Consider the following 22,659-nt stretch of genomic DNA (forward strand, 5'->3'; position numbering starts at 1 on the left):
ATCACATCACCCCCACTCATGACCGGATCGTGGTGCTAAGCACAGGGGATCACTTTACCTTTACCTTTTTTACATATAATATTGAGAACAACAGGCATTGTTTAGTGGTCCAGGGAAAATTTTCAACTTTTTTAAGGTCTTGAAAATTTCACTGGCTGATTTCCCAACCTTGTGTAATGCTATCACATAATCTCCCCATTCCATGTTGACAGCTGCAGGTACGTGCTTGCTCTTTCACAGCCACACTCACACTGACTCAGGGTGGAAGCCAGCACATAGGTGGCGCTCTGTTGTTTACACTTGTTGGATGGCATACGTCAGAGGTTTGTAACAGTATTTATGGCAAGACTGGGTATATTTCAATTTGATATACTGAGTATTACTGGTAGTTACAGTAGAAATTGTATATTTAATACTTTAGGAAAAGGTCATGTGTAAAACTATTTTTATGTAGAAATCAACTATAGTAAGTGAAAATGAACATTTCCACTAATTTATTTTAAAACAATTTTTAAAATCTATTCCATCAACAAGTAAACACTGCAATTTCCTAGTTCATGTGTGTTCATTTGTAGGTAAAAAAAATGACTTTCCAATTTTCGAGCCAAGCATTGCAAACAAAACACACCTGTGCCATGTTGTGATGCCGTGGTTCAGCTTGTTTTGTTGTCTGCACATTATGCTAGCTGCATTTGGTATTAGGACGAGTCTGTGTTTGCTAGGGGATAACAGATTTAGAAAAGATATGTTTTATGAAATGGTCGTTAACACTAATAAAAATATGTGTCAGCTCTTTACTAGTTTTTCTGCCAAGTTAGCATTACAAATAATGTTTTACTGTTGCCTTGTACTGAATTTTCATCTTGTGAGTTATAAGAGCAGAGCAGCCCGAATTTTGTACTTGGCCAGTGTTGTTGATATCACAGTGAAAAGTAAAGAATTATAAGTGCTACTTTTTAACATTATGCACAAATTCGAGTACCATATGCCCTAACAATATATTCCCACAAATGAAAAGAAAACGACTTGCTTCTTGAGTGTGATTTGCATGGGGAGCCCACATGAAGATAAGCTACAGGAACAATGAACTTGTTCCATGTAAAAGTAGAAGTTACTAAAAACACTGTTTTATTTGATTACAATGTTGTGCATTAGTATGAGCATAGACACAAATTTTGGTATGGGGTGAGTGTTCAGGCTCTGATGAAACTTAAAATAGAAATAATAATAATGGTTATGATTGTTATTACACAACAGTAACTATTATAAACGAATAAAGTAAAACAGTTTTATTCCTATAATAATTTTACCACATCCTTTCTTGGGGAGGCTGCTCTATTCAGTCCACCAGATGAGCGAACTGTTTTTTAAAATTCTTATTCTTCTGCTTTTTTTTTCTTGTACATTTCAATACAGTTAGTTCACTGAAATGCATATTACTATATTTTCATATAGTCATAAAGTTCATATTTTGCAGCTTCTTATTTCTTTCCCTCCCTCACCTTGTCACCTTTTCTTTTGCAAATATTTCTTCCTTTTTTTCTCCCCCCTTTCTCTCTCTCTTGTTAATATCTAAGGGTGACTCTCAATTGACCTTAAATATTACAACTCTAAAATAAATAAATAAATAGACTAAAAATTCCGAGGACTTCACCCCAAAATAAAATACTGTCAATGGAAGGCACAATTACGTTATATTTTAAGAATCACATATAACTGTTCATTGCTCACTGGACTCCAGTGGAATCTCAAGGGGTTAAAGTTCCATTAAGATACTTTTAATTTCTTGAAAATTTCAACTAAATTTTACTTTTGATTTATATTTGTATAATTGTAACATAAATATTTAAAAATTAAGAAGTTTCGATTAAATCTCCACCAGTGTTGGTATACATATTATCCCATGCAATAATTACTGTTTACTTGTCATCTTGATACTTATCCAGGTCCGTACCCAGAATTTTTTTGAGGGGGGAGCCAAGCTCGAAATCGTGGTGATAATTTTATATATATATATATATATATATATATATATATATATATATATATATATATATATATCAGTGCCATGCGGTGACATTTTCCATTGGGGAAGCAGATCCCGAAAAATTAAGAAAACCAAGAATTCATTGCTTCTACATGGTACGTTATAATGAAAAAAATAGCACTACCTGATACTGTTTCCATAACGTCTAAGGGAAAGATGAATGTCTTGGCGCAGTTGTTCATTTTTTCGAATTTCAGTTGGTCTGTTGTCAAACGTATTTAATGCAACAGACTATCGCTGATGATTGAAAAAATATTCAATATTTTCACACATTGCAATATTCACAAATCCACTTTGGCACCGCGTAGTTCTTTCCGTAATAAATAGCAAACAATGCCAACACTATTTCAAGCAAACAAGTAGAAATTCACCCGCCTGAAAAGCCATAACTTTTCACCTCACAAAGCGTTTGAAAAAGTGTAACCGCGGCCAGCGAGTTTTACCAACTCAATTTGGCGGATGTGTCCATGGACATGTTAGCTGTCTTAATAGACCAAATGCTCGGAAACATTTATCTTCGCATAGAATATATCATCCGTATGTAAGCAATCATTTGTGTTTCTCCTGTGTTTTGAAACTTTATAGTTTATTTATGAATATGAATATAAATTTTAACTAGCTTGGTGGATATGCTACATCGCTGGCAGTATACAGTACACTTGGACACTTAATCGTGCAGTTCGCAACACTGAGGACATCAGCAGGCTGACCGATGGCTCTCTCTCCTTTCTTAAAGCCCTTATGGGTTGTAAAACAAGCTTTTCTCCACACAACGTCCCCTCTCATTGGATCCTTGAAGGTCGGCGGGGTATTTTTCGGGTTTCTGATGGCATTGCAAGGGTGGTGTTAGTACGCAGATGTTTTGTTAACAGGCTGCGAGAGGGTGTTGATGGCTGCATATCGGAAAAGGACGAACCTTGGACCCTTGCAGGTTGATATTCTGTTGAGGCAACCCGGAAGAAATAATGAGAATCCAAAAGTTAAAGAATTAATTTGTAACAGTTATGCTGTGTGCCACCACTGCTGGCCTTGCTGTATTGGTGTGCACGCGCATGATATATTATATAGTCATGAAATATATGTCAATTATTAAGTAATTAATTAATATCATCATAATTAATATCACAAACATATATAAACAAATTAATTTGCTACATTTATAAACTAAGCAAATTAATTCCTTTAACAACTGGTTCAAAATTAGAAGTTAGGTTAAATGTTTTTAATAAGTGTTAGATTTTATTTAATTATTGTTCTTTATTAATAATAAATTTACATACTTTTATTATGTTATGTTTCTATAATGGTATAAATCAATTAATGGTCTCTCGAAAGGAAATATTTCCTTATCAGAGTTGTTGCTAGAGATTTCAGCACCCAGGAGGAGAATAGATTTTCACACCCTCTGCACCGAATTTGCACCCCCTTTACCTTAGATATTGAAGAAATTTTATGTACCTACTTTTTTCCATTGAATCCGATGACATGAAAACTTAGCATTCAAGAAATGTGGCTAATAAAAGGGCAGTCGCTTCGGTTGTGCATCCCACATTATCTTCATTCAAGCAGTGTGTGTTATTGTTCAAATCTGCAAGCTCGATTGCAAATTAAATATAACTAACTAGGTTAAGGGACAAAAAATGAGAGACTTTAAGAAGATATTAGTTTCCTATTAAATTAACTTGTAAGTGCTAATTTCTATTCCCGATAAAAGAAGGTGAGAAATAACAGGTCTGTCTAATTTCTGTGTTCCAGGCACCTAAGGTGACAATGACAAACTCCTTTGCAGTTACGGTTCCATTACTAGTCCAATTTGATATAATTATAAAATCTTATCTATGACTGTAGAATTGGTGGCCGCGGTGGCTCAGTCGGTAACGCGTCTGACTACCATGCTCAAGGTCCCGGGTTCGATCCCCGGCCGGTTCAAATCCGGGAACTTTTCTAACGGTGGAAGCGGCCCCTGCACCCACCCAGCGTCGAATAACATGGGTACCTGGGGGAAACCCTGGGGGGGGGGGGGGGCGGTAAAGGCGGTCAGGGGCGTGATGCTGATCACATCACCCCCACTCACGACCGGATCAAGAAAGTGTGGGGCGTTACCCCCACACCCCCTATACGCCTTCATGGCGTGGTGCTATGCACAGGGGAACACTTTACCTTTATGACTGTAGAATTACGTTTTAACCCCATGCTGTTACCAGCCTGAGAGAAAGAAAGAGAGAACAAGAGATGTATGCAACATTCACACAGAGATAGACATCATTCTTTGTTCTTTCTTTTTTGTATGTATTTATGATATGTATTCGTCTTAGTAAAGTATGTTTGAAGTCCAAGCTTATTGCTTATCTTTGTTGTTATAACACAAACTCTTACCCTCGGAAAATTTTAATGGGCAGAAAATTTTAATAGAACAAGATCTTTTGCGGGGAAGGTTGGGAGATCCCCCTTCCAACATGAGAATTCGTACCCTGAATGTGACCACCAACGTTATGGAATGATCCTTATAATGAAGAACATGTGTGAATGTGAATTAACCAAAAAATAAGGACATTTTCTCATCAAGACTGCAGTTAGAATAAGGTCAGAACAGGGAGTAAAAATGGTGAACTGTCCCAACCAAATTGGAACATTTAGTAGCTTTGCATAAATGGTTATAAAACTAAAATTTCTAAATATTGTAGACTGCAGACCTCTGGAGTCTGCCTCTCTCCAGGAACAACCCATTCTTTTATGAAAGAAGAAAATCAAAATTCTTGCAAAATTTTAAAAATCATCCATGCTATATTTGTAATCTCTTATAGGTTCGCATTAAAATATTTCTAGGGTACTGGCGTGAATTAAACTATTTAATATTATGGGAATTTTATCACATCATTTGTGTTGTAATGCAGAATTCAAATATTATTAAGATTTCCATACATTATATTTTTCATTACTTTATCTATTCCTTAAACTAGCCAACTAATATCAAATTAATACTAGTATTATAATTTTAATTTTGTTTATATTTTGTTTAAAGTCATGCCCGTAACCCCAACGCACTTATGCAGGTAATAACTGGCACTATATAACCCCCAGACCTAACACAACTACCTATAACACATTTTAGTTAATGGTATTACAATTTAATTAAGATTACAGTGTGTATATGCTACGGCATCTCAATAATAAACAGAAGAACGAAAAACGTGTTTTCATATCTGCAGGGATACGAAAGCTCCAACGGCCGGCCTTTGCACCACACACTCGCTATTCCAAGATAAATGCCAGCTGAGCTATCTTAAAGGCACGTACAAGATTAGCGGATTACATGTCTTGCGTTGGAGGCCGAAGGAATGTTACATTTTTTTTCTGCACCTAAGGTAACCGCAAGGAACAAGAAATGTACGATCACATAATATAAGGACTAAGGTTTGATTGCAACCGAGTACAGGGGCCACTTTCTGGGATACTGGAACGGACGGAAGACGCTGGCCCAATCGATGCAATTGCACTTCATAAAGAATGTAAGGAACACAATTTCTATACCGTGCTGGTTCTGATTTCCAGAATTAACTATAATAGGCTTCAGTTTTCCAGTTCTAAATTGAATGCATAACAAAATTCTCAGTCACATAAACAGGCTGAACAAATGACAAACAAAGTTACTAATGCTGTTTTGGTCCCCAGAATAGCGAGATCAACCACAATTAATTATGGAAGAGACTAACAATGTTTGTAGTATTCTTTATATATGTTTTACTGTGTATTATTATTATTATTTATATATTGTAAAATTGAGCCAATAAATAAGAAATGTAAAAAATTCACCCAACTTACATCCTGCTATATTTTTAAAGAAACCAGGACAACAAGCGCACATCCTCGAATGTGTGTAGGACAGTGGCGTCTCCTGACCCTGAACTTAAGGCGTTGGCAAAGAAAGAATGTTAACCCCTCTCATTTCTGTGAACCAATATTACAAATTTTCTGCGTACCTTTTTGGTGTAAATTTATAAATATTTAGAAAAACATTAAATTACATAAATTATTTTAAATGAAGTAAATACTTCATTTAAAATATTAATATATTTGAAGGGTAAGGAGAAGCAAGGACTGTTTAAACAAGAAAATTAATGTTCAATACTACGCCATACAATTAATTTTTAAAGCACGTGCTTGCAACCAGAGGGGTTGGTTGAACTCACATCACCCCTACAAAAAAACACCGTGGACATAAGAATGACCCATTCATTAAAAAATCGCTAAAATTCACATGCACATTCCCGGTATTTTCCTTGACGGGAGCTTTCTGGACATGAAAGCAGAAAGTTTGTGTAACCTCTTTGGAGAGTGAGAGAAAAACATATACAGTGATTTAAGACCACAAAAGAACACCTTAAGCTCTTTGTTACATTCTAACGATTGTTGCAGCACCAAGTTCATGACATGAACATAATGCGTAAAAAAAGCTTTCGGATACTTTTCCAAAACTTTACTTTGAAGGCCATTCAAATGACCACTCATTACATGGTATGTCTGGGCAATTAATTTATCCCCACACTTATATTTATCCATTATTTCAGTCATGTGACTAAAAAGAGCTCCTGCGGTTTTATCGGTGCTCATGTCATGAAATCCAAGAAATCTTTCAACGACTTTTTTCTGTGAGGCCAAAAAAAAAAAACGTAACACGGTTGACACCTGAGATTTATTGCTAATGTCTGATGTTTCATCGACCATGATAGCCACAAAGTCGGTGCTTTGAATTTCATTGTAGATTTCATCTCTCAGATCATCCGAAATTGAATTTATTAAATCATTTTGAATGCCTACCCAAGTACCATGAAAAACTAGAATTTAATAAATTTTCTTTTAATGAGGGATCAAACTCGGCACTTGCAATAAGGAATTCCATGTAATTGCCCTTATTTAGATATGCTACATTTTCCTCATGGCCTCGGAATGGCAGTTGTTGCTTTGCTAAATAGCAGACGGCATTAATCAACCTCAAGCGGGTACCTGGAGGAAACTTTGGGGGTTAAAGGTAGCCAGGAGCATGGTGCTGATCACATCACCCCCACCTTCGGCTGTGATCAAGAAAGTGTGAGGCCCTAACTCCACACCCCTTAGATGTCTTCATGGATTCGTGCTAAGCACAGGGAACATTTTACTTTTACTTCCTCAAAAATCTGTTCCAACATATCAAACTGTCACGAAAATACGTAGACCATGTGACCTACAATTTAAAATAATAGATTAAAAGCACAATGGAAGTATTTAGTTTTGGTGTATTTGGCAGAAAAATGTTCTAAAACAAAAACTCGAATTTTGGGAAACGTAACACTAACAAGTCAAAAAAAGATAATGCCAATTTTTGGTGCCATAATATATCAGTATCTGTCACGTGAGATTGATTGATTTAAATTTTTGGGTCATTATGCACCCTTCAGTATATACGGGGAAAATTCCATTATCTAACACCCTTACCTTAAAATTTAAAAGGGAGTAAGGAAAATAACTTTCTCAAAATAACTTCCAAGATATCAAACTCTCACGAAGAGGCGTAGGGCATGTGACTTACAATTTGAGACAGTAGTTTAAAGACACCATGAAGGTATAATTTCAGCTATTTTCCAGAAAATGCGCTAAAATGAAAATGTGAATTTTTGGGAAAATAACACCGAATAGTAAAGAATAAAAAATAAAAACAATACACCAATTTTTTTTTTTTTTAAATAACAAAAAATCAAGGTCCCTACCGTTTAGGCATAAATAAAACAAGAATATCAGTAGTAATTTATTGCATTGGTAACAGTGAGTCCTAACCTAATTTTCGGCATAATCACCACCGTTGTTCTGGCATTTGTCGTATCATGGCACTAAATTTTGTATGCCCATGACAGCAAAGACTGGAACTGTCTCTACCGCAGTGTAGCTGTCAAATCCTTGTCCTCCCAGAAACCTCTTCAGTTGAACAAAGTGATGAAAGTGGGTACATGCAAGGCCAGGGCTGTACAGGGAATGGTCCAAGATCTCTCACCTGAAGTGATGCAAAAGGCCCACGTGTACTCAGCTGTATGGGGTTGTGCACATTCGATTGGCCTTCTGTGAATTGTCTGCACCATCGTCTGACCATACTATCACTCATGACATCCTGTCTGCACACCTCACATGATTGCTGGTGGTTCTGTGCCAAATTCTGAGCGTGCAAATATCTGATTACTACACGTAGGCTAAATCGCAGTCGGTGGGAGACTGTATGAGAGTTGCAATCTTTAAGCTAGAACTGTCCTAAAATGGCTGCATTGCGACTGTACCAGTACAACTGCATGCCACTTCTTCCTGCCCGCATATGTGTGTTGCTCTCCGGCCACTAGTGCTGCGTACAGGCGCCATTGGAGCTTTTTTCAGGTTGCCCCTGATATATGAACTTTCAGAAGCTGTTATTAACAGTGTGTTCCTGTTTTAATGTTTGGTTAGCTACCTATAAATCAGGTACCTATACAGTGCAATTCTATAAATTGCTTGTGTTAAATTTCTATTACCTATATACACTTTTCGTCAGTAATAATGGTATATCTGCATGTTGTCAGTTTCACAGTACTTCACTTGGATATACTGTACTGAAGCAGAAATCCCATTGATAATGTAAGGAAACATGACACTTTCTTTTGTACAATTCAATTCTTTCACTTATATATGCAAGAGTTAAGTTGTTTGCTATACAGAGAAGAGATATGTAGCTTTATGCATCGAAAATGAGTCCACACTCATGGTTCTTGCAAGCAGAGGGTTCCAAACCTCAGTGGAAATATCAACATATAATACCGAGAATGGATAAGAAGACTGATAAATTACAAAATGTATTTCTTAATCAATCACTCTTCACTCTATAATATCATTTAGTTGTTACTTTAAAAATAATCAAGTATTTTATTTTAAACTTACTGCGTATGATAAAAATCCGTAATTCTTACCTAGCTTGTGAATTGTAATAATTTTCCAAATTCATTATTTTGCAGATAATATTATTGGTACTTAACAAATCCATACCTGGATCTGTATGAGTTTATTATTCCCATTTGCAAGACCATCGATTTAGTTTAGTTTGTAATTGTCAGGGAAAAATGTAAATTTTGTTCTGGAAAACCTGGAAAAGTCAGGGAATTTCGTTTCTGCTTGTTTGTAGCCACCCTGTTATCGCAGACGTCGTCATATGATAGGTTACTGGGAACCAGTTTTCTGTTTCGTAAATCCATTTTTTAAATAAGCCATACTATCTGTTGACTTCTTGGGATTATATAAAATTTCAATTTGCGGGGGTTGCGGTGGCGGCTGCTACGCCACTGATTCGAGGTATCAAGGATTTCGACTTGCCAAGGTTCGAGTTATTGAGGGCCAAAATCACCGACTTCGAGTTACAGAGGTCTAAAGTTTACTGACCCTTCTGAACGTCGCCACTACGTAATGTCCCGACACGATTGTTGATCACCTGACATTTTATGTACGCACCCTACACTTCGACTTATTGAGGTCCGTGCGACTAAAACTTCGAGTTATAGAGGTGATTAGAATTTAACTTTGACTCATAGAGATTTTTCATACTCTACCTTCGAGTTACTGAGCTCAAACGGCATCCCATAAACTGTATAAAAATTCATCTTATCAAGGTTTTATTCAAGTTGTTGAGTTAAAATTAGTATTGAGTGTTATGGACAATTCAAGTGAATTACAAAAAAATTCGACTTACCAAGGAATTCGAGATGTTGAGATTCATGTTATCAAGGTTCCACTGTATTAGTAGAACTGGGTTTGAATCCCGTATGAGGTATTGACATTTGCGTGATGTAGCAGAGTATGACAAGCTTCATGACACCATATATCAATTTTTGCAATCTGAAATCCTGGGTTCAATTATCGGGTGAAGTGCATACTGATTATTTATCGCTCATTTAGTTCATCAAATCAACATAATTTTCCTTCTAGGTTCTGGCACCAGCGTAACTTGGGGCCTAACATTGGGAAGGGTGGGGTGGTGGTAAGACCATGAACATTCAGTTCCAAAAGGTTTGTGAAAAATTCTTCTACCATTGACCATTGTATATTTTAATAAACATGAAAATTTGTGTGTGTGTGTCATGAGGGGGAGTGTCCTCCCTTGCGCCTTGCCCTGTCAAGTTACTCCTTTAGGTTCTGGCATTCCACCCCAGCACCCTTTGGTAAAATATATGGAAATGCCAGAGGGTGGGCGCCAGCTGCAGCACCTGATTTTTTATTGAGTCTATGACTGTTTCTTATTCCTTCCGAAAGTTGTTCGGAAGGAATTAATTTTCTTCACCACAAATTCCCTCATTGCATTCAGTTCCATTACATGTCACATGCCAATACGTTGTTCGTAGCACTGACTATGCATGCCTTTCACTTTATTAATCTCGTTTCACCTTCCATAACAACAAGGTAAAAATAAATAACAAGAAAGAAAATCCCTCCAATACCTGTGACTTATTTTCAACCACCTCAATCAAACGCCAGAAAAACAGCAAAGCAAGTTTTGTGCATGCCTGACTTGGCCAGACTAGTGCAAAACTTCCGTATGTTTGGAATGCCAGAATCTTGTGGAAAACTGAAATAATCTTGGAACTGATCCCACTTGCAACCCCCCCCCCCCCATACACTTTCACGTCTAGTTGGGACAGCATTAAACCATTTTCATGTCTGACACGAGGGTCAACGACCTTGAGGTGGAGAAAAGGATGCATACTTCCTTGCAAATGGATGGTCCGCTTAACTGATTGATGAACTTGAGATGAGCGATGCCAACTTCTAGAAGCTGGTCAACAGACTGCTTCGAACCCCTCATCCCTCCCAATGCTCATATGCATTACATACATTTATTTTTTGCTACACAAGAGAAAAATATAAAAAATGCTGGTGTGTACCATTGTGCAAAAAGGCACTGTAATCCTTTTCTTTGAGTAAACTTATTGCACTGCAGTTATACCACCACTAATTATTCCGGTAATTATAACTGAAGTTTAGGAATGATTGCTACTGAGGAAATCTTGCAACAGAATAATATTCAATGATCTTGAATAAGCTGTCAATAAAAGTAAACGCCATGTCAAATTTGCCTTGCAAAACTTAACTCATTGCTTTTGCCCCTCTCATCTCTGCTTCAATCATTTTTGTAAAACATGAATCTACACATGTTAGTTTACTGAAATTGGCTTTCGATATCCTTCATCTCTCATAATGGATTTTTTTTTTTAAATGAAAATCCAAGAGAATTCTCTTTAGTGTCCAGCATTACAAGCATGAGAAGCAGTGCCTTCTTGCATGTCTTTCAAGAGTGAGAAGCAGACAACCGATTTCACAGTGAAACAAGAACGTCATAACTTGAATACCTATTCATAGGCCGTTTTGGTTTTCGTGACGTATGTCATCAATTTGGCACAACTTCTAAGGTCATTTCTGTGCAAATTTTGTCAAATTATCACAAAATATTTTGCACAATGTTAATATAAAATGATGACATGCAGTAATACAGTTAAAATCATATTTTCAGTTCCAGTGGAAATGTCGATTGCAATTTCCCATTCTCTTGTTGCAATTTTCAGGTTGTGTTTGGTATATATCAGAATTAATATAGATTTTATTATTAAATTTTACTGTACTTATGTATTATTTATACTATAATGGTTTTAATTTTTACAAGAAAAAGGAAAAATAATTTGGTTACCTGTAATTCAATCCTGTCATTATCACTTTTACATGTGAAGTAAATATTCTGAAAACTTGCTTGTGAATATTCTGAAAACAGTGCTGTTTCATCAATTTCATCCCTCATCCTCATCTTCATGATTAACCAGAAGTGGCAGAAAAGCAAAGGAAAATAAACCAAATCAATCAATACATCGAAGAATTTTTCTAATGTCTTTAGTTCGGAAAACTTTGGTTCTTGTTCTGGAAAACCTGGAAAAGCCCGGGAATTTTGTTTTTACAAAATTGTGGACATCCTGACATAGCAGGACTGTAGACTTCTTTGCAGAGCACATGATTACGAACCATTCCAATGTTGTCAATGGAAACCTGATTGCTAACTGCTGCTGTAGCTTCAAATCCAAAAACAAACGAATTGATGACAGTGGTGCTTATCTAACAGTGTTATTCAAAGTGAATTCAAAGTGACAACAACTGTCGGATGCTGTCTTGTGTTCACTTAAACAGAATATTATTGGTCCTTTTTTTAATACAACTTCATGTTACTTAGTGATTAATGGTGTTTTTTTGTACTTCTCTTCTGTTGTAGTTGATGACATGTTTTCTTAGTCAAGAAATTCCATAAAAGTAATAATTTATTCTGTCTGTTGCTTCCCTATTCTTTCTCTATTGCGCACACGCACACACACACACACACACACACACACACATGCATCCATTTCACTCAATTATGTCATTACTTTGCATGTGTTGTTAATAAACTAAATATTTTTTCTTAATAGCTACAATTACTGCTGGGAAGATCTGCTTTCACTTTGAGAATGCGAAGTTGCAGCTACAAGGGATGCTCAGTGAATGAATTCCAAAATCCAGGACTCTCTTTCTTCTATTTCCCATCCAAGGATATGGTAAGGTATGTATAGCTTTGAACTCCAACTGGGGAAATAGCTCAATAGTTGAAAAATGGGTGTCTTTTCTAAAACGTTTACAGGCAGATTTTCCCCATGATAGTGATGCCCGCTCAAAAAAACATTATTTCAGTCTGAAATTATCATGCTCCTTAAACACAATTATAATGAGTAAGATAAATTACTGTGATGGAAATTAAATTATCTGTGAAAGATATATATATAATTATTATGTGGACATTCATTCTCCCGTAGGGGGACATGGCCCCTCTTGCCCTCCCTTCCGGACTCCCATGCTTATGAAGGTACAGGAACTTTTTTCCTAAAGAGAAAATAAACTGAATAAATAACTAGCAATAGCTCTGTCGTTGACATCTAGCACTAAGTTCCTCTGCTTCAATGAGAAATGGATATTTCTTGCATGCTTTAGTGTATTAAATTTTATATGTATGTAAAGCAGAGGAAATATACCATCTTGCGTGAATAATATATTGTTAATTTCATACAGTGTTTATCCTCTGCATATGTTTCTAATTATACATTTTTGTAGTTGAAAATTACACGTTTGACACGTCTGTATTTGTATTTTATTTTCTGCTTCTGCCACATTTGACAATTAGCGACGAGGAGGATGAATGAAGACACGCACTCACTCACTCTCACTCTCTCTCTCTCTCTCTCTCTCTCTCTCTCTCTCTCTCTCTCTCTCTCTTTTTACACTCTAACACACTATGTCCAGGCTGATGCCACGGTTGTTACGTGGAACCTTCCATGGTCAGACCATCGGGCAACTGCTGAGTGCGCTCGGCCACAGTTTCCTTTCTTATAATCTTCAAGTCCCTTTGTGCAGTTCTCATCGTTGAGTTCACAGCAGATATAATGGGCCAAGGTTGATCTGTTTGGTCTATTTTACTTCGCCTTTCTGCCACTTCTTACTATTCGCGAAGATGGGAGGGAATGAGTGATGATATGAAATTGAAAAAGAACACCCCATGCCCAGGCCTGGATTCGATTGATTGGTTTCAAACTGAAATTTCAGTCCAACTAACGATAGTATGATCTTCGAGATGAGCACTATACGTGTTACAAAGTACTCTTAAAAAGTCCCCAGTGAATTGGTCAACCCAGTGAATTGGTCAAAATAAATTGACAGAATTTCGAGGAGAGGTCGAGCCACTGTAAGACCACACCTTACGCCAATATACGTAAGTAAACCCGTGGCGCAACAGCCTGTGAAGGCAAGGGCCTACTCACTCACTCACAAGGGCCGGTCTCACTCACACACCAATCAGTTACAGGGTGACGTGTGGTCAGCACGACAAGCCACCAGTCGTTGTTGAAGGTTTCCCCAATCTCCTCAACAGGTCCTAAAGACCAGCCATGTCAAACTCAATTCGTGAGTAGGGCCGCATAACGATAATGTTAAAACTATCCGGGTCACACATCTAGAACCCCAACACCTTGAAGTCCAGAACTATGTGGTTCGACCCAACGGTGCCGGGATTCTAGTGATTATTATTGCAGCATCGATATGTAAATTATATATAGACCTCCCCCCATATTTTTTCATGGTTATAGTATTTTACATGTTAGTTCGAGTATAAATTGGTTACAATTGTGCAAAACTTTTTGCAAGAAACTGTGTGCAATTATAGTTTCGTTTCGCACAGATTTGACAGTTTTTTTTAACAAGCTTCTCAAAAGTCTGCAATAAGTTTTTTTGTGAGCATGAAACTCTTAATGCAGACAACAAATATTTTGTCAGTCATTCTTGATCATTCGGCTTGGCTGTTTCATTAATCTTCATTATGGAAAACAATTTTTCACCAAGGCAAGTGCAACGAAAATTAATAAAATTTCTACAGCAAAATAGCTTATTCGAGGATACTGCTATGGGAGATGTGAGAAAAATCAAGGATAACCCACCTCGCGACATTTATTTTTCAATAGGAGTTGCACTGCAATTCAATAAGTTCCATTCGAACGCAGGACTTGCACACGCATCATCAAAAGAAAAGGGAGCAGAGCAGAACAAGAATATTGCCCCTTCGCACCCTCTGCAGTCTTGAAACCTGTTTCCAAATTCATCACGTAGTATTTTTACTGTGGACAAATATACCTGCCATTCCTGGTATTCCTGAGAAGTTGAGGACAAATTATAACTTTATTAAAAAAGTTTTAATATAACGGAAGACTGTAACTTTGCAAAATGACCTCCACTTCCTTCAAAATATCAGCCCTTGTGTCACGGGGAGGAATCATTCAAGTAGTTTTACTGTCATATCCAGATGAGAATCACATCCACGAATGAAGGGAGCTAACCGAGCTAGCTCACAGACGTTCGTAATTTCACATATTGTGAGCGAAAAGGCAATAACACGAACAATTTTTGCTTTCAATTGTTCGTTGACTAAGTCATCAATCCTCTCCTCAACTGTATTTCTGATTTTTTAATATTTTTTTATTAGCGTTGCTTTTCTGCCACGTTTGGATAATGGCGACGATGAGGATGAGTAATTGTATGATGAAATTGATGAAGACACACATACAAAGAACACCCATGCTCAGGCCAGGATTCGAACCCGCAACCTCTGGTGTCGCAACGGGCTGTGCTAACCACTCTGCCACAGAGGTTGGCAAATTTATTTCGTGATATAGAAATACTTCTGAATGAATAAACTTTATCAGGGTACAAATTTTCTACGCTTTTCACTATTCACTTAACAACAAAAGTAAGCATTTCACTTGAAAAATCTACATTCCTCTTCTATAGTCCTTTTCTTACTCCCACGAAGTTTGGGCAGCCATATGGTTCTCTGAAACTTACAGAAACTGACTTTTCTTCCAGGTAAATCCTTGAAAATCAAGAAACAAACTCATAGGCGACAGAAAGTATGCACGCTGCCCTCCCCCAGCTGACAAGATATTTTCGTACTTCAGAAGTAACATGTCCATCAGCTTGCTTAGTTGACACAACACCTACTCTATAATGGAATGTATACCTGTGTAGGGAAAATTGGTCAATGTGTTGAAGTTTGGATGAGTCTGGTCTTGTATCACGAGAAAAGAGAAAACGGGATAACTACAAATGTATAGATAATTTCAAGCATGAAGTGTTAAGTGGGGCCAAGGTGGGTTTGACTGGCCGAAATATCAGGAGAAAATTTCTTTGCTTCTTCCAGGAGACTCGAACCTGCGTGCGTCCCGTAGCTGGAGAGCCCAAAGCATAACGCCTTAGACTGGACGGTCACGATGCAGGACAGCAGGCCCGTAGGCAGAATTTTTTTTGGGGGGGGGGGGGATGCTCATCCCTTATCAGCAGCGTGTAATGACCCTGCGTGGTCGCCACATTTAACGACCCTGCGAGGTCGCAATATTATATTTTGTTAAGAAGGTATGGATGAAGAATGCCTGCTAAATGTTTAAATGTGTTAACGGATCCACCTCTACGGTTATTAGTTTCGCTTATTATTATTTGACCCTGCGTGGTCGCTGTATTCTGTAAATGTTAACGGGTCCACCTCTACGTTTATTAACTTCGCTCATTATTAGACCCTGCGTGGTCGTTGTATTTGGTAAATGTTATCATTTATTGTCATTTATACTGTTCAATTCGTTGAAGAGTCCTGCGAGGCTCAATATCAATTGTATTGTCTGAAGACACACAGTCTTAGTTTATATTGACACGTGTAACTAGTGATTTTCCCACTAGTGTTTTCTTAATGTTACTTCTTGGATGTTTCTCAGTACGAAGTTTGCAATATGTAAAAAAATGAGTTAGCAACGCGTACTTGTAGTTAAAATTTTCACCACCGATGCGCCACCGCGAGTATAAAGCCAGCGCAGCGAGGCCCGGAATTCAGTTGGCTTTCAGGTCGGCTCCCGATAAGATCTCTCTTACCAACGGACCTGGAAGAAGGATAACTCCGCTCTTGCAAGAGTCCAAGCATCCTAAGGAAGGAAGGAAGTTGCACTCCGCTCTTGCGAGAGACCAAGCACCCGAGAGAAGTTGTCCTCCGCCTGCGGGCGAGAGAAGCCGCACTCCGCCTTCCAGCGAGAGAGGTTGAACTCTGCCTTTGGCAAGAGAACCCACTCCACTTTTGAGTGAGAGATACCCCACTCCGCTTATTGGCGAGAGAGAACAACTCCACTTTAGAGTGAGAGGACCCGCTCCGCTTGCTGCGAGAGGTTTCCTTCCCCTATCAACCTGCGGCACCCCGCCAGGGTAGTGTGGCGTTGGGTTTCCAGACAACCTACTCTCTCTTTCAGGGAAACCCGTGACGACCGCGGCGACCAGGCCCTAAATAAAATTAGGTCCCCATACTCCCCATTGGCACCTCACTGCGAGGAATGAATTGGATGTTCCCTGCTCCCCTCTTATCTCTTCGAGTCTAAAGGTGGTACAGGTAAATGCACCTGAGTGGTAAGGGTAAAGGTAAAGACACGTGTGTAGGTGTGCTAACGGACATCCTTGTGATAAGATTATAATAAACTGTTACATCTATATATAAACCTGGTTTAGTCTTGCTTTACACCCAGCAAGCCCTGAGATATTTCTGAGTCTTTGTACTACGACTGAATCAGTTAGCACATATGGGTAAACTTTTGCCGACCACCCTACTGCAGTGTTTAGCGTGTTGAACGCAGCCAGTACTAGTACTCCTGCGCCGTGGTGCTGAGCTTTGCGTGGGTAGACGTTGCATAAAGTTTTTGGCGCCCAACGTGGGGCCCGAGGGATTGTAAAGACTGAAACCAGCAAGCCAGTGGGGGCCTTTTAGCTACAAGGACTAGAAAGGGCTCATAAGTGGCAGTGTTAGTGTTCGTCCAAAGAATTCACGAAGGAGAAGATATAGTGTTGTGGAAGAAACCATAGACGGTGTGCCAAAATGGAAAGGGACGCATCAAGTATGAATTTAAGAAGCAGAGGGAGGAAAACCGTAGATGAAGAGACTGGGTTCGGATGCTGTGAGGATACCGGAGGGGAGATGGAGTATTTCCAGTGTTGCCAATGTCTACAGAAGTTCCATTGGAGATGTGAGGGGCAAGAAGAGACCTCAGTGTCCACTGCAGAGTCCAGATGCAAGACGTGCTCAACAGTACCCTTGAAGGCTTCTGGGCAAGAACCAAGTGCTCCTAGTACGACCCTATCAGACCATTGGTTATTAGAATGGCTGATGAGAGATAAAGAAGAGAGAAAGAAAGAGAAAGCGGAAGAAGCAGAAAATAGAACTAGAGAAAAGAAAGAGGAGGAAGAGCGCAGACTTATGGAAGAGAAACAGAGAAAGAAAGATATGGCTCAAATAGAGAGAGCTAGAAAGAAAGAGGTAATGGAGCTAAGACAAGTAGTGGAGTTCATGGAGGAGAAAAGGCTTCATGAAAAAGCAGAAGAAGAAGCTAAAAAGGCACTTGAGAAAGCAGAAGAAGAAGCTAAAAGAAAACTAGATACACAAGAATTTAGGTCGCTAATAGAGTCTCTTGAAAAGAAAAGAGAAATTGAAAAACTAGAAGCAGAGCAAAAGAGAGAAAGGGAGTTAGAAATTCTCCGTGCTTTGGTTGAAAGCTAGGAGGAAAAGAGAATGAAAGAAAAAGAAGAGGAGAATGAGAGAAGACAGCAAGAAGCTGAAAGAAGCAGAGCAGAATTACAGACTCTTTTCTCCCAACATAAGACAGACCAGTTAGAAAGTCTTAGGGAGGAATTAGAGAAAATTAGAATCTCTTGTCAGCTGGAAGTAGTGAAAGTAGTGGAAGAACAATTAGAACCATTAGCTGTCTGGCGTGGTGAAATGGAGCAAGAGCAGGAACAAATGAAGAAAAATTTAGATGTCTGTCTACAATTGGTAACCCAGTCTACGACGGAAAGTGGAAGTGAAGAACCAGAGAGAGTGAAGCAGATAGAAGCAGCAGTAAAGACTCTAAGTGAGCAGGCTGTAGTTATGGAGAAGGCGGTCCAAGAACAAAAAGTAGCTGCAGAAACGATGGCCAAAGCAACCGGCGAAAAGGTGAACTCTCTTCGCGGAGAGAGACAGAAATTGGAAGTATCTCTTCGGCAAGAAATTCATGAGCAGACTGGGTCTATAGTCAGAAGAGTAGGCGAACTGCAAGATAAAATTGAACGGTTGCAGCTACAACCGGGAGTCCCTTCTGATGTTCTCCCAGATTCCATTGAACGGGATATAAGTTTGAATCCTGAAGCAGCCTCTTATGAACCTCCTAGAGTGGTGCAGAATCCTTTCTACCTGGAAACCATTCAATCGGATAAGCGTAAGCAGCCTAGAGAAGCAGATAGTTCGGACGGGACATTTCCTCGGCGAAGAACCGAATTTAAGATGCCTAGAATGGCTGACATCGCACACATCCCCAAGTTGAAGGTCGATATCGAAGCTCAGTCAGCTGAGAAATATCTTCGTGAGCTCAATGTAAGCTTCGAGCTCATGCAAGTGCCTGACAATTACAGACTCGAATTGCTACCTAGAGTATTCACAGGTAAAGCTGAACATTGGCTGGCAGGTAACATAGACAGTTTTGTTAGCTATGCTGATTTCTGCATAAAGTTTAAAGAAGAGTTTGCATCCGAGAAGGCTAAGCAGAGACAATTAACAGCAGTAAGAAATAGAAGATATTCCCGTCCAGTACATGAAAATATGGAGAGCTTCGCTTGGAGCATTTACGCCGCCTATAGGAATCTAAGTGACAACTTCAGCGAGAGCGAGGTGCTGAATTTAATCATAGGTCAGTTACCTTATAGAACTCGAAATCTCTGCCTTGCGCACTCTCCCAGAACAGTCGACGAATTGACCAGTTTCCTCAAGGACTTTGAAATATATGATGATCCCGACTTCTGGAGAAATAAAGAGGACTTCAAAGGTAAAGAACTTCCCAATAAGAATTTCAAAGTGCGAGGCATTGAAACCAAGGGTGACACTAAACCAGAAAACTCTTGGAGAACTCGGAATTTTAATAGAGGTGGAGGTAACAGAGGACTGAACCGTAACCAGAATGGTCGATGGGAACCTTATCGACCAAATCCAGGGCGTTCAAGAAGAGAATTTCCCAGGGGCAATCTCCAGAGAGACCAAGACAGAAATTGGAGATCCTCGGTCGGAAGAGGAGGAAGTCCAGTCCAATATAGTTCCAGAAGGTACTCTTCCAGAAACTCAGATCGCAGTAGTGAACCCCCTGATCCTGGCGAAGTGCAGACTGTGGAGCAGCTAGACACTCTTGGGACAGTTTGATTGTTTACGGGTAACCAGAGGTCACAAAGTTGCCAAACCAACTAGTCACCCTCACAGTGTCTCTCCCATTTTCCATAGCCAAGCAGCCATCCCAGGAGGAAGAAAGAAGTAGTAGGGGAAGAAGAGGACCAAGTGACTGAAGTGTAGAAGAGACAGAGACTCTTACCAGTTTGATCTTTAATATTTCCAGTAAAATTTTTCCAGAAATTGTAAGTTCTAAATTTCTACCAAAATTTTTGCCCGAGGAAGGGGCGTATGTAACGACCCTGCGTGGTCGCCACATTTAACGACCCTGCGAGGTCGCAATATTATATTTTGTTAAGAAGGTATGGATGAAGAATGCCTGCTAAATGTTTATCCTGTTTATCCTGAAAAAACTGCGGGTTAGGATGTTAACAGATATTTCAGGGACAATATCCAAAGAATACTGTCACATACGCAGAATGCAAAAAATTTCTATTTTCTCATTTCTACTACAACCCTGGCGAAAAAAAAGTGGCTAGAGCGTGGTGCTGATTTTTTTAACATCCAAGAAGTAACATTAAGAAAACACTAGTGGGAAAATCACTAGTTACACGTGTCAATATAAACTAAGACTGTGTGTCTTCAGACAATACAATTGATATTGAGCCTCGCAGGACTCTTCAACGAATTGAACAGTATAAATGACAATAAATGATAACATTTACCAAATACAACGACCACGCAGGGTCTAATAATGAGCGAAGTTAATAAACGTAGAGGTGGACCCGTTAACATTTACAGAATACAGCGACCACGCAGGGTCAAATAATAATAAGCGAAACTAATAACCGTAGAGGTGGATCCGTTAACACATTTAAACATTTAGCAGGCATTCTTCATCCATACCTTCTTAACAAAATATAATATTGCGACCTCGCAGGGTCGTTAAATGTGGCGACCACGCAGGGTCGTTACATACGCCCCTTCCTCGGGCAAAAATTTTGGTAGAAATTTAGAACTTACAATTTCTGGAAAAATTTTACTGGAAATATTAAAGATCAAACTGGTAAGAGTCTCTGTCTCTTCTACACTTCAGTCACTTGGTCCTCTTCTTCCCCTACTACTTCTTTCTTCCTCCTGGGATGGCTGCTTGGCTATGGAAAATGGGAGAGACACTGTGAGGGTGACTAGTTGGTTTGGCAACTTTGTGACCTCTGGTTACCCGTAAACTCTCGAACTGTCCCAAGAGTGTCTAGCTGCTCCACAGTCTGCACTTCGCCAGGATCAGGGGGTTCACTACTGCGATCTGAGTTTCTGGAAGAGTACCTTCTGGAACTATATTGGACTGGACTTCCTCCTCTTCCGACCGAGGATCTCCAATTTCTGTCTTGGTCTCTCTGGAGATTGCCCCTGGGAAATTCTCTTCTTGAACGCCCTGGATTTGGTCGATAAGGTTCCCATCGACCATTCTGGTTACGGTTCAGTCCTCTGTTACCTCCACCTCTATTAAAATTCCGAGTTCTCCAAGAGTTTTCTGGTTTAGTGTCACCCTTGGTTTCAATGCCTCGCACTTTGAAATTCTTATTGGGAAGTTCTTTACCTTTGAAGTCCTCTTTATTTCTCCAGAAGTCGGGATCATCATATATTTCAAAGTCCTTGAGGAAACTGGTCAATTCGTCGACTGTTCTGGGAGAGTGCGCAAGGCAGAGATTTCGAGTTCTATAAGGTAACTGACCTATGATTAAATTCAGCACCTCGCTCTCGCTGAAGTTGTCACTTAGATTCCTATAGGCGGCGTAAATGCTCCAAGCGAAGCTCTCCATATTTTCATGTACTGGACGGGAATATCTTCTATTTCTTACTGCTGTTAATTGTCTCTGCTTAGCCTTCTCGGAGGCAAACTCTTCTTTAAACTTTATGCAGAAATCAGCATAGCTAACAAAACTGTCTATGTTACCTGCCAGCCAATGTTCAGCTTTACCTGTGAATACTCTAGGTAGCAATTCGAGTCTGTAATTGTCAGGCACTTGCATGAGCTCGAAGCTTACATTGAGCTCACGAAGATATTTCTCAGCTGACTGAGCTTCGATATCACCCTTGAACTTGGGGATGTGTGCGATGTCAGCCATTCTAGGCATCTTAAATTCGGTTCTTCGCCGAGGAGATGTCCCGTCCGAACTATCTGCTTCTCTAGGCTGCTTACGCTTATCCGATTGAATGGTTTCCAGATAGAAAGGATTCTGCACCACTCTAGGAGGTTCATAAGAGGCTGCCTCAGGATTCAAACTTCTATCCCGTTCAATGGAATCTGGGAGAACATCAGAAGGGACTCCCGGTTGTAGCTGCAACCGTTCAATTTTATCTTGCAGTTCGCCTACTCTTCTGACTATAGACCCAGTCTGCTCATGTATTTCTTGCCGAAGAAATACTTCCAATTTCTGTGTCTCTCCGCGAAGAGAGTTCACCTTTTCGCCGGTTGCTTTAGACATCGTTTCTGCAGCTACTTTCTGTTCTTGGATCGCCTTCTCCATAACTACGGCCTGCTCACTCAGAGTCTTTACTGCTGCTTCTATCTGCTTCACTCTCTCTGGTTCTTCACTTCCACTTTCCGTCGTAGACTGGGCTACCAATTGTAGACAGACATCTAAATTTTTCTTCATTTGTTCCTGCTCTTGCTCCATTTCACCACGCCAGACAGCTAAAGGTTCTAATTGTTCTTCCACTACTTTCACTACTTCCAGCTGACAAGAGATTCTAATTTTATCTAATTCCTCCCTAAGACTTTCTAACTGGTCTGTCTTAT

At 39.2% G+C, this 22,659-nt stretch overlaps 1 protein-coding gene across 1 annotated transcript in view; it reads left to right on the forward strand.

Annotated features, from left to right (window-relative positions):
- The first annotated feature begins 246 nt into the window (after positions 1-246).
- Positions 247-22,659, forward strand: part of LOC145996911 (uncharacterized) — a 75,748-nt gene continuing 53,335 nt past the window's right edge. Inside the window, exons 1-2 of the mRNA XM_083133479.1 lie at positions 247-323; positions 12,535-12,665. Coding sequence (XP_082989605.1) covers positions 12,574-12,665 — 92 coding nt within the window. The 5' untranslated portion in view covers positions 247-323; positions 12,535-12,573. The remainder of the gene's footprint in view (positions 324-12,534; positions 12,666-22,659) is intronic.

The sequence above is a fragment of the Lepisma saccharinum genome, chromosome 13 (genome assembly GCF_977018435.1).
Source record: "Lepisma saccharinum chromosome 13, izLepSacc3.1, whole genome shotgun sequence".
Lineage (NCBI taxonomy): Eukaryota > Metazoa > Arthropoda > Insecta > Zygentoma > Lepismatidae > Lepisma > Lepisma saccharinum.